We start from the raw sequence: 16247 nt of genomic DNA, 5'->3' as shown, positions 1-16247 counted from the left end.
ACGAAATGCGCCGACCGCGCGTTGTTCAACTATAGTGCCTAGAATATATTACTTCTTTCTTTTTTTATATATAGTGTGCTGAGAGCAGAACCTGAATGGCACTAGCGTTTTGGCCAGGTATTTCACTTTCACCCCGCGCGTGTAAGCCTCCCCCACCGCCGCCTAGCGACGGCTCTCCCTGCCCAGAGTAGCGAAAAACCACGCGGAAACTCGAAGCCGTCCCACAGAACGTGCTACTGTACAGGCGCAGGAAGATTGAAGGGCCTAGATTGCCGCGTTGTTTTGAACGTTTTGAACCTTTAAACGCCACCCTCTGCAGATTCTCTGCTGTCATCCTTGATAACGGTAGTGTGGTTCACCCTTTTTGTTGGCGAGTGAATCGAGTGTTGCGCTTGTGCCTTTTGTGCGTCTAGCTAGCTATTCAGCAGATTTGCAATAGCCACACAGCCGTTCGATGCATGCGACTACTGAGGAAGCGTGAACGTATCGCAGACGATCGTGAAATGCGTGAACTCGCTTGCTGTCAACCAGTGCGCAGCAGAATGACCTACAGAATGAACAAAACTTCTCGAGTCGAGCATATGAAGATGTGAGAAGCACGTTGGTGAGTTGCAACGTCACATTTGTTATTGACACTGACAGCAATCTATGTGTACGACATGAGGACAACGTTGTATTAACTGAAGTCATTCACCCTGCATATTCCGTTAAAGCCTCGTCGACACTGTGTTCTTTGACGAAGTCGCTTCGCACTTAAGTGCAGCCACAGAAAAAAGATCGACATGAGCGAGGATGAAGCTGTTGGAAGTCAGAGCACCGGAGAGAAATGTCGGAGACGAAAAAAGATGCGTCAGCCACCTTTGTGTACTGCATCACCAACTACTGAGGCTAAGGAAACTTTCATTGGGGAAGCAGTTGGTATTAACAAAAAGAGCACAAAAAAAGCCCATTGGGAATTCATGTATGATAGTGATGAGCACAGCGAAATAAAAAAGAAACATAAACGCAGGAAAAAATCCGAGGACGTTGCAGTAAAAAATTCTGATTTTGTTGAAACAGAAATATTTTCTGAAGAACATCCTGCAACCTTAAACCCTCACCCCTTCGCTAGTGATGAAATTGTGGAGGCGGGTCAAGAAAGGAGACACAAGAAGGTGAAAAAACGAAGGGTGTTTGAAGGTAGCAGTGAAGTTGTAGAGGGGGTGCCTTGTGTTCAACAAACTGTGGTAGGCCTTGAAGTTCATGGCAATAATGTGGAATTGCTTTATGAAGCTCACGAGCATGAAAGAAAGTTGAAGAAAACGGAGGATGAACATACTTGTGAATATTATGTTACAGACAGCAAGAAGGTAAAGAAAAAAAAGCATGAAGCAAAGCATGGCATCTGTCGTACTGAAATTGACACACTGCATTACAGTGGTAAGACTCGTGAGTATGGCACTGCATTGTCAAATGCCAAAGATGACCGTGCTAAATTTGAAGCTGAGAATGAAGCCACAATCTCTGATGCAGGCAATAGCCAATGTAAAACTACAGGAACTCCATCCAGAAAGAGGTGTGAGGATACCAAAAGGTACATTCAGGCTGACAGAAGTGCAGATCAGCAAATGAGAAATTTTAAGGACAACAGTACTCGTAACTGTGGAAGTAGTGCAGTGCTATCTTGCATGGACGATCAAAACTGCGATGTGGCAACTCAACATAAAAGGAAAATGTACAAAACAAGTGCTGCTGAAGGACATGTAGATGCTGCAGAGAAGATGCTTCATTTAAACCTTCGGCACGAGAGGCCAAGTAAAGTTGGTTTGGGAACATCACTTCTCTTTGAGGGTGAAAACCCATCTCAGTGTAATAACACTGACACTTATACACGGAAGGACAAAAGCCAACCAAAAGCTCTGAAGATTTCTTCACAGAAAAAGAAGCGGAAGCTGGCCAACCTAGGTGATGGTGATGCATTGCTTTGGGATATCCACCCTGATATCAATGTGGATTTACCTGAGGCGATGGAGAACACGTCAGCAGTGCTGGTACCAGAAGAGTGCAGTACTGTGCAAAGTGCAGATGCCAGTTATACAAAGAAAAAGCTGACGCTTCACAGCTCCTGCAAATTGGGCAAGATATTGTCAGAAGAGGGTGCGGTCAATTTTACTTCTGCATCCCCAAGATTTGAAAGTGCTTTAACAGGTGAAAGTGATGCCCTGTTTAGCAGCAACGGCAGTGATCCTGACACATGGGGTGGTGGGGACATGTCTAGTGTTAGCGTACCAGAGCAGACGCAGCAAACGGCTTCCTTGTCAAGCCTTTCACCAGGCATGTCTAGTTCAAAAAAACGTACGCCAATGTCTAAATCTGACATTCTACTGAAGCCAAGCAAACAGAACCATGTGGGAAAAACTGCAGGTGAGTTGTGTTTTTTGTCTTTTATGTAAATTTGAGCAATTAGGAAAAGTAATCCGCTTCCGAAATTACAAGGTTGCCTCAGTAGAACCACAGGTAAACAAGGAAAAGATGGTTTGCATTACTGACACCGCCGAGGTGCAGTGACATGACAAGCACACATTTGTGTGCATGCAAGATGTCAAAATTGATGAGTAACATTTTTCAGGTCTTCATATTCATTACATGAGGTGCCTAAAGCAGTCCTTATAACTGGCATTGCAAGAAAATGTGCAAATGGACTGTGCTTAATTGCAAATTCAAAAACTTAAAATTCGAACCCACCTTATTATAGGTGTGTGGAAAGCACCTAATTAAGTGGCCAGTAGTCATATCCAAGAACATACCTGCCAACTCTCTCTAATTTTTTGTAAAGTTCACGAATTCAGGCTTGTTATATGATTATATACACTGTAATATACAACCAGCATAAATTGAAATGCGAACAGGAACAAACTATTCAAAACACTTGTGTGCAATCATTAGGTTTCTAAGCATGGTGAAGTCTCAAGTGTGCATTTTGAGACCAGAATCAGGCCACCATCAAGAATGCAGGTGAACCTGGAAATGTAACAACTCATTCTAGTAGCTTTCGACTTGTTTGCATTTGAATTTATGTTGATAGTACATATAAAACATTATGCCATATGGCAATCATTCATCAAAATGTTAAAAATAAGGAAGGTGAACATGGTTGTATCTCTTGATGAGAATTACTGGTTAAGTGAACTGATTTCTTGATTGCTTCAAGGCTTTTTCTGAATGAGGTGCACTGTGTAACATGTTCGTGCAACTTCAAAGCACTGCTGCAGAAGTTCGACCTTTGTATGTATGTTTTGATATTGCTCGTAGTTATTTTCCAAACTTTTTGAGTCTGTAAACTAATATACAGGGCAAGCACGAACAATCTTCCTTATTTAATATCTCTGTTTTGCACATAGAATTGGACAGAGGGAATCGGAACATATGTAGGTATGAAAAGGGAATCTTCAAGGCTTATTTTGCAATATATGCAGATTTTGTCAACATAACTCAGATTTGCCCAGAAATACCTCGCATATACCAGTAGTACTCAAACCTCTCTTGTCAGAGCATGTTGTGCACGATGCTGGTCATTGCAGCCTCGATCTACACCTTATATTGAGGTTAGATGGAAGCAGCAGTGGGTAGACCTTATCTTGAACTTAAGCCAGGGAGAAAAAATGCTAATAGGGTTTACATCAAATGACTGTTGAGCCCCCACAAGCATTGTTGGCTCTGACGCTCCTAATCCAAAATTTAGGCAGTTGCTCAATTACAGTATCCACTCCAAGAGGCTTCACACCATAATGACAAAGCCAGCAGCTATCTGTTCAAGAAATAGAAAACAAGACAAAAATTTTAGGCCAGTACTTTTAGAGTATAATTTGCATTTTGTAAAAAAAAAAAAGTATGAGAGATTAGCAGTGACCATGTATGGATGTACAACTTTGATGAAATAATCTGAAAATCAGTCCCCGCAGGGGTGGCTGCGTAACCAGGCATTTGGTGTGTTGCGATACCACAGGCTCGTGTGCATGGAGGGTTGGACCCCCCCCCCCCCCTGCATTTAACCGTGTGCGGCTTAGCGGTGTCCGGGGAAAGGGGGTCCTGGAAGTTGAGCCAATGTTGAGCGTATTGAACCTTTAAGGCCCCTCGGTGGAGCCAACACACCGCTTTGGCCTCGGCTTCAACCCTTTCTCCTTTCACTGTTATGAAATTTCTCACCAGCACACTGGGTCCTGGATACAAAGTCGCTAAAATGGCTAGTGGCAACCTGCTGCTTAAGGTACTATCGTGAGCAATATGAAAGGCAACATGTGAACACGTGGCAAATAGCCTCGAAACTGAGCTAGAGCGATACGCGGATGGGGCGCTGTCGAAAACAGAGGGGAAAGGGGTACGCTCTTCTGCTAACTGTTGGCACTCCCACCGCGCCTGCGTTTGTCGAAAACGGCAGCTTACGGTGTTTCACTGGCCGTTGAAAGACAGTTATGTGCCACAGTGACTTACAGTGAGTCACTTTTTTTTCTTAATGTTTTTTATTTATTTATTTTTTTTCATCTTTGTGCAACCGTATGACGGAACTTTTAGACCTTGGCTCGTATTTACAATAAATTTTTTTTAATATCAATTGACGCGATGAGTTTCTTGCGCCTTAAAGGAGTGCTACTTTTGGCCACGCTTCGGCGCACACAGTTACCAGTAACCGCAATACCAAACAGTTATCAGTGTGCGCTGGCGAGTAGAAGTACCGCACTTTGTGTAAACAGACCCATGGTGGGAGTAGCAACAGTTATTAGAACAGCGTCCCCCTTTCCACATTGTTTTTGACGACGGCCGCCGGGTATCGCCATAGCAGGGTTCGAGGCTATCTGACACGCACTCCTGTGTTCCCTTTCATATTGCGCACGATAGTACACGACAAGCTCCAACACGAAAAGATCTGAAATTTCATGGGTTTTGGTGATGTTCAAATCACGGTAATCCCACATCACTCAATGAACATATGCAGAGATGTGATATCAGATGATGACCTCTTGAATCGGAGCGAAGAGGAACTACTCGAGAGATGGAGGCAACAGGATGTTGTCAAAGTGCAAAGACCTAACGATCAAATGCAACACCAAATAAATTTCTACAGAACACCTTATCCTCACCTTTGCTCTGAGTGTGCTACCAGAATCTTCTGAAGCAGGGCACACAAAGAGATGAGTAAGACCATACATCCGAAATCCACGTAGGTGTTTTAAGTGCCAAAGATTTGTTCATGGCTTGCAATGCTGCCAAGGCCGGCTGACTTGTGCAAAATGTGATGAACAAGAACACGCTTCCGACAACTGCACTTGCACTCTCCCTTGTGCGAAAGTGGTCATGCAGCATATTCCCAATCATGTTCTACGGGGAAAAAAGAAGATATCATTACACTTAGAGTTAAAGAGAAGATCTCGTTTCAACGTGTTTCATTCCTTCATACTGCAGGGTATGCTGATGCGGCGTGTAAGGGGACGCCACAGCAGGCTTCGGTATCTGTGCTTAATTTCAAATTCAAAAACTGTTAAAATTGGAACCCACTTTATTATAGGTGTGTGGAAAGCACCTAACAAAGTGGCCAGTAGCCATATCCAAGAGCATACCTGCGAACTCTCTCTAATTTTTTGTAATGTTTACGAATTCAGGCTCGCTATATGATTATACTAAGATTTGTCAAGCTTTACGATAAATAAGCTCATTTCACCTAAACGTTCTGCTTGTTCGTCTCTTACAATGCCCTTGGAAGTATTCCGATTGTGAAAGAGCACCAGTGGGGTACCTTCTTCGACCAAGTTTATCCAGACAAGTACCTGAAGCAGGCGTGATCAGCAACAGTGTAGTCGCTCAGAAAGTCACTGTGATCTGAAAGCAATGTGTCGCTTGTCAGTCTGCTCTTGTTTGTTTGCTGCTGCTTGTGGGCTGTGTGTAAAGGTAAATCATCATTAAAGAAATGACGTGCTATAAATGAGAAAAAAAGAAAAAGAATGAAGGTAATTTGTGTTGGGGGGGGGGGGGGGGGGCTCTCATGTTTGCACTGGATGCTTAGTTCCTGAAAAACCAACTAACCTGCTTCAAGCAAAATTCTTCTTCATTTCTTCTATGGTTTCCTTGCCTTCAGTGACTGTTGGCCTCTGGTAGTCACTTACTAAAACAGGCCCCTCTTTTCCTTTGGTAATTCTAAGGGGTGTGTGAAGTAACAGTGCTTTTCCTTGTGCGCATCTGCATGTGTGTGTGACTGCGCGCTTCTTGCAACTTTCCCAGAAACTGCGTAAAAAATTTCAAGTTATTTTTGCACCTGTAGAAAAATATTGGAACAGCCTCCAGGAGGAAACCGTTACAAAAATTGAAATCTGAGACTGTCTCAATTTAACTGCATTGGACTTGCAATATGAATTGTCTCTACATACAAGTTCCAACACTCGCGTGAAAAGTGATGCCCAGTAAAATGACCAATGCCAACAACATAGCAGATGAATTTGTTTCTTGAACTGCGATATTGGCTTTGCCATAGGCCGGACACCTTAAGAGTACAAAATGATGCTAATATTTATTAATTAGCTGGTGTAGTCTGAAACTGCATGGTAATGTAAAAATGCCAGCTTATCACATCAGGCATTGTTCTTCAAATGGTATGTTGGGTAGGTCCACTTGTTGCCAACAAGTATTTGTACTGATGTTGTAAAGTCCCAAGACTAGGCTTCAAGTACGGCGAAGGACAATACACTCGAAGAGGCGAGAACAGCGTGTCTTACACTGCCGTTTATTCTAGCAAGAAGACAAAGAACTCCCATGCCACGCGCCCTCTATCGTCTCACTTTGTTTTTCTTTCTTATTGCGCAAGCTACTTCTTTGCTCTTATTAACAAATGTATTGCTGAACACTGAAGGAGTATTTGTCCTAGTGGTCAGCATCAATAACTAAATCAAACTTGCCTCATATCATTTCACATTTCACCGTGCATCCTGTTACAATAAAATTGCAGTATTTCACTTATAATGGGAATGTTAATGCAGTTGAAACTCGATTTAACGAAGTGATCACCACACTCGAATTATTTTGTTAAATCTGGAGGTTCATAAAGTCAAGAGATTTTTCGGTCCTTCCAAATATAAAATTGTAGCATGGCGACACCCAAAAGCTACCGCAGCATTGTATTTGCTGCTGACCCACGCCTGGCGCATGTGAAAAGTCTGCCAGGGCGGCCCGAATTGCTTGTGTGATGTGCAATGCACATCACACAAGCAGCCTGTCACAGGTCACGTGACGCTGTGACAGGCTGCCGATATGCAAAGACGCGGGCACAAAGACCGTGACTAGGGCGCCTAGATGTTGTAACGCAATAGCGTTAGAGCGCATGCTCGAAGAAAAACCCATCTGTGTCAATGTTAGATAGAAATCACCGCTTTTTTTACTCATTTATTTCAGGAAGCACTTTGTTAAATTGGATTTAGTGGCCTTTAGTTTCGTTAATTCAGGTTGATGACAAGATTGAACTCTATGGGTACCTGCCGGGGAATGGAAATTTCTTCGTTAGGATTGGGAACTTCGTAAAATTGGGTTTCGTTAGATCGAGTTTTAACTGTATCTTGAACAGCCTTCCTTTGAGATCACTTATATTATCATGTCTAGCATCTTGTAAAGTCCTTCCCTTGAACTGTTGTATTTTATTACGATAGCAATTAGATGGACACTCCAGGCGCATTTCTGCCGTCACTGTGATGTTTCGTATAAAGTCCAAGGGCAATAACATCATCTCTGTGCGCCATATGCTGTACGTGCAAGTGAAAGCGTGCGAGGCTGAGCTGTTACGTGCGCAAGGCACCGGGGAGAGACGGTTCATCTCTGGCGGCTGCTTGAAAGCCCTATCTTGAAAGAGAGAGAGAGAAAAGACATTGATTTAGACCATTGAGGTCGTTGATCTTGAGGACGAGTGGGTGGTGCCCACATTCCAGGACTCCACTGGCCATGGCTGCTCGACGTACATGCTGGACGAGAGCTTCTTGTCCCGCCAGGGTATCGCCGGTCAGCTGTACCTACCACCGCTCAAATGACATGTTAGGCGTCTTTAAATGTTGAGGTTTGCCTCCGCACCCCCTCGAGATGTGAAAGAGTGCAGGGCGTGTGTCGCCGCACCAGGGGCAGATGCCGCGATATGTTTGTGGGTATATTTTGCTGTATCTGTGTAGGTTTGGGAATGTGTTTTTTTGGGTAAGTCTGAGGGCTATTGCCTCTTCAGTGCTGAGCTTTTTGTGAGGGGGAGGGTAAATCCTGTGGTTTAGTCGCTGGATCTCGAGTCGGTCGCAGTAATTTGATGGCAGTGGCACGAAGGTAAAGGGTGGGGATTGATGAGACGATTGGTTTTGCCCCGCTCGGTTGATTAGCGCTCCAGCTAAGGCGTTCGTCCTTTCGTTCCCCTCCAGTCTCGCGTGGCCCGGCGTCCACCTGATTTGATGGGATTCTTGCAGCCTCGGGCCTAGAATCTGAGCCGCCAGACCGGTGTTTGTCTGTTGGTAAAGTTACGGCAGGCCTGTTGCGAGTTGGTAACGACATGAACTTCCCTGCCCACTCTGTGATGTTGCTTTATTACTAGCGCCACGGCTATGGTCTCAGCCGCAGCTGGGGTCTCTGCCCTGACGGAGGCCGCGAGGGCCTATCTTGAAAGCGATCTGCGATGAGCACAGAGTCTAGGTCCACCGAGGGCTTGCATTGTTCGAGAGGCAGCACGAAAGTCAATTCGCTCGCTGCTGCTGCTGCTGCATTTCTTCACTTCAGTGTTTTGACAGCGAGTTTCCGCGGTCATCGAGGGAGATGTGTTCATGTTTGCTTGTGCACACGTGACACCATGCTTGTTAATTTAGTTAGTAAGCGAATGTTTACAAGTTTATACGGCCGATGAAACTATTATCCTTGCTTCGTATAGCTGTCTACTAATTTGCTATCGCATTAGATGTTTCACCTTTCGGGCGAAACTGGGACTTTTTCCCCTGGACTTCAATAATATGGTTAAAGCCGACCAGAATGTTATATAACAAGTGACTGAATTGTTTGCAAAGAAAATTTTTAAAAGTAAAGCCACATACACATTAGTTTTTAATATGCTCCTAGTTCAACAGTGCACAGCTTGGCAAAAGCGCATGGATGGTTATAAGAAGGACCAACCTAATATAGTCGGTGACCAGTCAGATATGCAATAGAGACTCCTCTCAGAGTAGCGTGATGGTGTGCCTTGAGGAAGTACAACCATGCATGCTATCATGAATCACATCTCAGATGCTCTGACAGAGGATGGAGCCAATCTTTACCGGTAAAAAATTAACTAAGCCCGAGCAGTTGCTGTCAAAATTCATGATGTCACAGCAAACTGGTGCAGGAACTTAAAGGGGTCCTTGCCACTTTTCCTTCATTTTTTCATCTTTCCTAGCTTACCTAGCCTCTTTTCATGGCAAGAATAGCTTTTCTGGTATTATAGAGGCGTAATTTACTAATAAATCTAAAATAATTTTTCTCTTAAATGCAGCATACAGGTATGCAGGCAGGTATGAGCACCACCTGTTGCACCTGAAGATCCAAGCATTCGCAGCAGTGGTCTAGCCACGATGTTAATTTCAGGGGGCTTGAGCGTGGTGTCGATCTTGAAGTTATTTCTTACCTGCTTGTAATGTTGCTGTCATAACAATTAATGAAATTTGTGGATGTGTTTTTGTTTTGGCAGCTAAACACTGCCACTGACCTCCAGCCTTGTCACAGAGGGAAACTTGTTTGTACCCCATTCCCACTTGTTCTCTTTAACAGTGCAGAGCTTTGCACATGAAAGCTCACATAGAAACTGAGAAAAAAAAAATTTCTTCTTTGCCCACTCTATAAAATTTCGTAGATCCAAAAGTGAGCCACGAAAGCCACATTGCATGGCACAGCAATAATCACATGCACAGTGACCTGTATATTTTCCTCAAAGCTATGCTTTCATTTGTATCAATTGTTAAGATCAGATATGCTCTGTTTCAAAACTGTATTAATACATAACTTAGCAATCTACCTTTTAAATAGTTGCAGTGTTCTATCTCTCTATATATTGTAATATCTTGAGGAAGTGTGACATAAAAATAAAAATCGGTGTAGCAGCAACAATTTAATGAATTGTGGTAATCAAAAGTGTTCCGTTTTCATGAGCAGGTTCATGACACTATGTTTATTTATCCCTACTCCCCCTAGCCCATTTTTTTTAATGTTGCCGAACTTTGTTTAAAATATTCACTTTTTTTTTTCAGCATTAAATGAGCCATGCTTCGAGCTCTTTGACACAGCTCCATCGGAAGCAGCATTTCGCAAGCATGGCGAAGTGTCAAGCTCTCCTACTGATCCCGAATTTTTGGTGTGTATCTATTGTGCATGCACGAGTGTTTGGAGTTTTACTTTAGTGAGGGTAGAGTGTGGTAGGGAATATCACACCCTCCTCTCACCCAAATGCGAGATATGTTTCTTATTTGACATTTACTACCCACCACTGGCATAATCAGTGTATGCACACAATGTGCAGAAGGTTGTGCATGCAACTTATTGACCACTGCCACTCTAATGCTGCAGAGTTCTTTAAGCTATGCCGGTTGTGATTAATCATTATCCATCGCAAAGTACAGCTATATTTCCTATAAGCAGCTTTTTGGAGCTATTGACTTGTTTAATAAAAGAAGCAGATGAGCAGTTTTCGTTTGACAATTATAATTTGGTGGTATGTTTAGTTTATTTGTGTAATGGTAGGTTGTGCCACAGTTAGTAGAAGCCCTGAATTCTGCACAAATTAGACCAGTTAACATGCCACTTTCCGGTGCGTGGGCTCATTTAGTAGTTTTGCTACTGACATGATTAAATGTCTTTGCTGGCATGTGTTGAGTGCTGTAGAAGGCTATACTTGTTTCATAATATCGCTTCTCTCTCTGAACGATTAAAAAATAAGCAAATGTGTTGTTTTTGCTCTTTGCACATTTTAACAGTTCGTATTTGCTTTAAAAAATGTTCAAAAAGATGGCAACATATTTTACTCCTGCTGTGGCAAATTCAGATTCCTCAGCAGCAAATGATGAAATGTTGCAGGTTTTGTTGTATGCGCATGTGTTGAAATTTCTCTGCTGCTTGCTGCCAGCACTGCAGCTGTGTCCGCACAATCTGTGTACTCTTCCCATTTGTAGAGGTTTCTCCCTGTATACAGTTGCACATGATTACAGTAAATACTGCTCTGGTCTTGCCTTTCTTGTAGCTGAGAAACTTGCAGCTGGTTAACATTCTGGCTGCTTGCAAAGAAATGGGATTTGTTAGTGTAATTTTATCTGCAAACATGCATGAATTTACACTAGAAGCAGAATCTTGTTCTTTGCTAAAAGTAACTGTTTGGAAATTTCTAGTTTTCGCTTTTTCAGAGAATGCAGCAGGCAGTTAAAATTTAAGCTACTGATTACTGCTGAAACTTCACAGCCATCAGTACAATTTTCCTTGATAAAATTTGATTTTTTTTGTAGTAATTCGGTGCTTTATGTATTTTTGGTGCTTTTCAAATTGAATATGATTGTTCTTGCTGTTAGTAGCATGACAATGGGGATATACGGCTCAACCAAAGTTTTTATGATGTCAAAAAGGCATGCTAACCTGAGTGCTTTGTATTGTTTATTTAAACTTTTCAATCACATGGATGAAGAGCTTCACAAGCTTTTTCTTTATCGTTGAGTTTAATAGAGAAGATTAAACGTGTACTGTTAAGCTAAATGTTATACATGGAATTTTCTGCTAAAATTTATATCTAATCAAGTTACAAAATGTGTGCACCACTGCCACATTTTAGGTTGAAAGCATACGTGGCTTCGTACAAGCATCTGCCACGTAATATGGATTTGTACAGCCTTACAATTGAAATGCTCCCAAAAGCCAGCCTTCACTACAGTGCCACGTTCAGCTATGTTTGCTTGATAAATGATGGTAGGTTCCATAAAACATATACTACACAACACAGGCCTTGCAATATACAACCAGCATAAATTGAAACACGAACAGGAACAAACGATTCAAAACACTTGTGTGTAATCATAAGGTTTCTAAGCATAGTGAAGTCTCAAATGTGCATTTTGAGACCTGAATCAGGCCACTATCTAGAATGCAGGGGAACCTGGAAATGTAACAACTCATTCTAGTAGCTTTTGACTTGTTTGCATTTGAATTTATGTTGATAGTACATATAAAACATTATGCCATATGGCAGTCATTCATCAGAATGTAAAAAGTAAGGAAGGTGAACATGGTTGTATTTCTTGATTGCTTCAAGGTCTTTTTCTGAATGAGGTGCACTGTGTAACATGTTCGTGCAACTTCAAAGCACTGCTGCAGAAGTTTGACCTTTGTATGTATGTTTTGATGTTGCTCGTAGTTAGTTTTTTTATGCTTTTTTCCGAACTTTTCGAGTCTGTAAACTAATATACAAGGCAAGCACGAACAATCTTCCTTATTTAATATCTCTGTTTTGCACGTAGAATTGGACAGAGGGAATCGGAACATATATAGGTATGAAAAGGGAATCTTCAAGGTTTATTTTGCAATATATGCAGATTTTGTCAACATAACTCAGATTTGCCCAGAAGTACCTCGCATATACCAGTAGTACTCAAACCTCTCTTGTCAGAGCATGTTGTACACGATGCTGGTCATTTCAGCCTCGATCTAGAGACGGCGAATTATCTTCTGCATATATGCTCATTCACATTGGTCGTTGGAGCTAAGAGCAAGACCATAATTATCATCATCATATTGAGGTTAGATAGAAGCAGCAGTGGGTAGACCTTATCTTGAACATCAGCCAGGAAGAAAAAAAGCTAATAGGGTTTACATCAAATGACTGTTGAGCCCCCACAAGCATTGTTGGCTCTGACGCACCTAATCCAAAGTTTAGGCAGTTGCTCAATTACAGTATCCACTCCAAGAGGCTTCACACCATAATCACAAAGCCAGCAGCTATCTGTTCAAGAAATAGAAAACAAGACAAAAATTTTAAGCCAGTACTTTTAGAGAATAATTTGCATTTTGTAAAAAAACGAAGCATGAGAGATTAGTAGTGACCATGTATGGATGTAAAACTTTGATGAAAAGATCTGAACATCAGTCCCTGCAGGGGTGGCTGCGTAAGCAGGCTTTTGGTGTGTTGCGATACCACAGACTCGTGCGCATGGGGGTTGGACCCCCCCCCCTGCATTTAACCGTTCGTGGCTTAGCCGTGTCCGGGGAAAAGGGGTCCTGGAGGTTGAGCCAATGTTGAGCGTATTGAACCTTTAAGGCCCCTCGGCGAAGCCAACACGCCGCTTTAGCCTCGGCTTCAACCCTTTCTCCTTTCACTGTTATGAAATTTCTCACCGGCACACTGGGTCCTGGATACAAAGTCACTAGAATGGCTAGGGGCAACCTGTTTCTTAAGGTACTATCGTGAGCAATATGAAAGGGAACACGCGAATGCGTGGCAAATAGCCTTGAAACCGAGCTAGAGCGATACGCGGATGGCGCTGTCGAAAACAGGGGAAAGGGGTATGCCCTTCCGCTAACTGTTGGCACTCCTACCGCGCCTGCGTTTGTTGAAAACGGCAGCTTACGGCGTTTCACTGGCCGCCGAAAGCTGGTAAGACGGTTATGTGCCACAGTGACTTAAAGCGAGTCGTTGTTTTTTCTTTCATGTGTTTTTTTTTTCTTTTTTTTTTCTTTGTGCAACCGTATGACAGAACTTTTAGACCTCGGCTCGTATTTTCAATCAAATTTTTTTATATCAATTGACGCGATGAGTTTCTTACGCCTTAAAAGAGTGCTACTTTTGGCCACGCTTCGGCGCACAAAGTTACCAGTAACCGCAATACCAAACAGTTATCACTGTGTGCTGGCGATTAGAAGTACCGCACTTTGTCTCAACAGACCCTAGGTGGGAGTACCAACAGTTATTAAAACAGAGTCCCCCTTTCCACATTGCACGGCGGCCGCCGTCGAAAACATCGCCATAGCAGGGTTCGAGGCTATCTGCCATGCACTCCTGTGTTCCCTTTCATATTGATCATGATAGTACACGACATGCTCCAACATGAAAAGATTTTAAATTTTGTGGGTTTTGGTGATGTTCAAATCACGGTAATCCCACATCACTCAATGAACATATGCAGAGGTGTGATATCAAATGATGGTCTCTTGAAACGGAACGGGGAGGAACTACTCGAGAGATGGAAGCAACAGGATGTTGTCAAAGTGCAAATACTAACGATCAAATGCAACAACAAATAAATTTCTACAAAACACCTCATCCTCACCTTTTCTCTGAGTGTGCTGCCAGAATCTTCTGAAACAGGGCACACAAAGAGATGAGTAAGACCATACATCCGAAATCCACGTAGGTGTTTTAAGTGCCAAAGATTTGTTCATGGCTTGCAATGCTGCCAAGGCTGGCTGAGTTGTGCAAAACGTGGTGACAAGAACACGCTTCTGACAACTGCACTTGCACTCTCCACTGTGCTAACTGCAATGGTGGTCATGCAGCATATTCCCAATCATGTTCTACGGGGAAAAAAGAATAAGATATCATTACACTTAGAGTGAAAGATAAGATTTCGTTTCAACATGTTTCATTCCTTCATACCGCAGGGTATGCTTATACGGTGTGTAAGGGGGAATGCCGCAGCAGGCTTCGGTATCTGCCCGGCCGACAAAGAGTGTGGGCGTGGCAGTGCCACGAGCTCTCTTGGCGACAGCAGCCAGCGCTGCTTCGCCGTCCCTGAAGGAGGGCCCATCAATCTCCGGGTTGTTAGGCTCCAAGGCCTTGTCTGTTGTTGAGACGAGGCCTTCACGGCAAACACACCGCACCCAAGAGCGGGCGTCTAGCACCTTGTAAGAGGCAATGTGCATTACTCCTAGCCATAGAGCACAGCCAGCACTGAAGGACCGTCGCGAGTCTCAGGACTGTGGCAAGAAAGACAAACCCCGCATTAAGGGGCCCAGAAAGGGCCCTGTAACCTAAGCTATGTTGACCTAAACACACATCATAAATACCGTTCTTAATATGGATACACAAATATTGCAGGGGAACGTCAGCGGACTTATCCACAACCTTGATGATGTTAAAGACCTTCTTTGCAATATTACTCCAAAGGTGCTGTGTTTCCAGGAGACATACCTGAAATCAACACAAACAAACTCCCTCGGGCAATATTCCATTTTCCGCAAAGACCGCGACGGCACTATTGCCTTGTCGGGCGGTGTGGCTAGTATAGTTGATAAGTTAGTGCCAGCTGTTAAAACTCTGAACGCCTCTGAGGCAGTTGCCATCTGAGCGGTGCTGTTCGATAAGCTAGTAACCATCTGTTCTATATATGCATTCCTCTTAGTTATCAACTTTATGAAACCGAATTTAAGAGCTTCATCGATGAACTTTTCGAGCCATACATAATTGTTGGTGATGTAAACGCTCATGACCCTCTATGGGGCGACTCATGTTGCCATGCTTGAGGGTGCCTGATAGAAAATTTTCTCTTTTCTTCAGGTGCATGTTTACTTAATAAGAATGAACCAACGTACCACATTGTTACACACAAAACATACTGCTCTACAGACTCAAGCATAGTGTTGAGTACACTTATGCCATACCTCGAGTGGAGCGTTATTAGGAATCCCTATGGAAGTGACCACTTCCGTATAGTTCTGAATCTAACAAAATGGGATGTTTACTCCCTGCATTTTTTCTTATAGGAAGTCGATTCAGCCAATTTAGAACTAAATCAAGAGATTACATGCCTAAGTCGAGAAGACATTGCTGCTTTTAGTATAGGGCTATAGGCAATGCTGTGACATATTTAACGAAGTGTTATTATTTGATGCTGCTACGAAATGTATCAAGTAAACTAATGGACTAGCTAATAAAGGTTGCGTCCCCCGGTGGAATGATGAATGCCGGAAGGCATGCAAAAATCAAAACAAAACTTGGGGATTGCTTCATAATTCTCCAACTGTCGGAAGCCTCATCAATTTTAAACAAATAAAGTCACAGGGCAGAAAAACACGTTGACGTGCATATTCAATATAAATTCTTACGCAGATGAAAGGAAAGTGTGGAACAGGATAAATAAATTAAAAGGTCGGCACTCACACCCTCTGCCCCTGGTAAATACACTAGGTGATAGCCTGGAAGATCAGGCACATTTTCTGAACACTTTGAACAAATCTCCAGTGCATCGCATTACACGGAAACTTTC

General features: G+C 42.9%; 1 protein-coding gene across 1 annotated transcript in view; it reads left to right on the top strand.

The window, feature by feature from the left end:
• Positions 1-83: 83 nt before the first annotated feature.
• Positions 84-16247, top strand: part of LOC119434511 (transcription termination factor 1-like) — an 89594-nt gene continuing 73430 nt past the window's right edge. The window contains exons 1-2 of the mRNA XM_037701663.2: positions 84-2403; positions 10260-10363. Of these exons, the coding sequence (XP_037557591.1) occupies positions 783-2403; positions 10260-10363 (1725 nt within the window). The 5' untranslated portion in view covers positions 84-782. The remainder of the gene's footprint in view (positions 2404-10259; positions 10364-16247) is intronic.

This window comes from Dermacentor silvarum, chromosome 1 (assembly GCF_013339745.2).
Source record: "Dermacentor silvarum isolate Dsil-2018 chromosome 1, BIME_Dsil_1.4, whole genome shotgun sequence".
In the NCBI taxonomy this organism is placed as follows: Eukaryota; Metazoa; Arthropoda; class Arachnida; order Ixodida; family Ixodidae; genus Dermacentor; species Dermacentor silvarum.
Note: the sequence above shows the minus strand (reverse complement) of the source record. Positions and strands in the feature narration are given on the sequence as shown.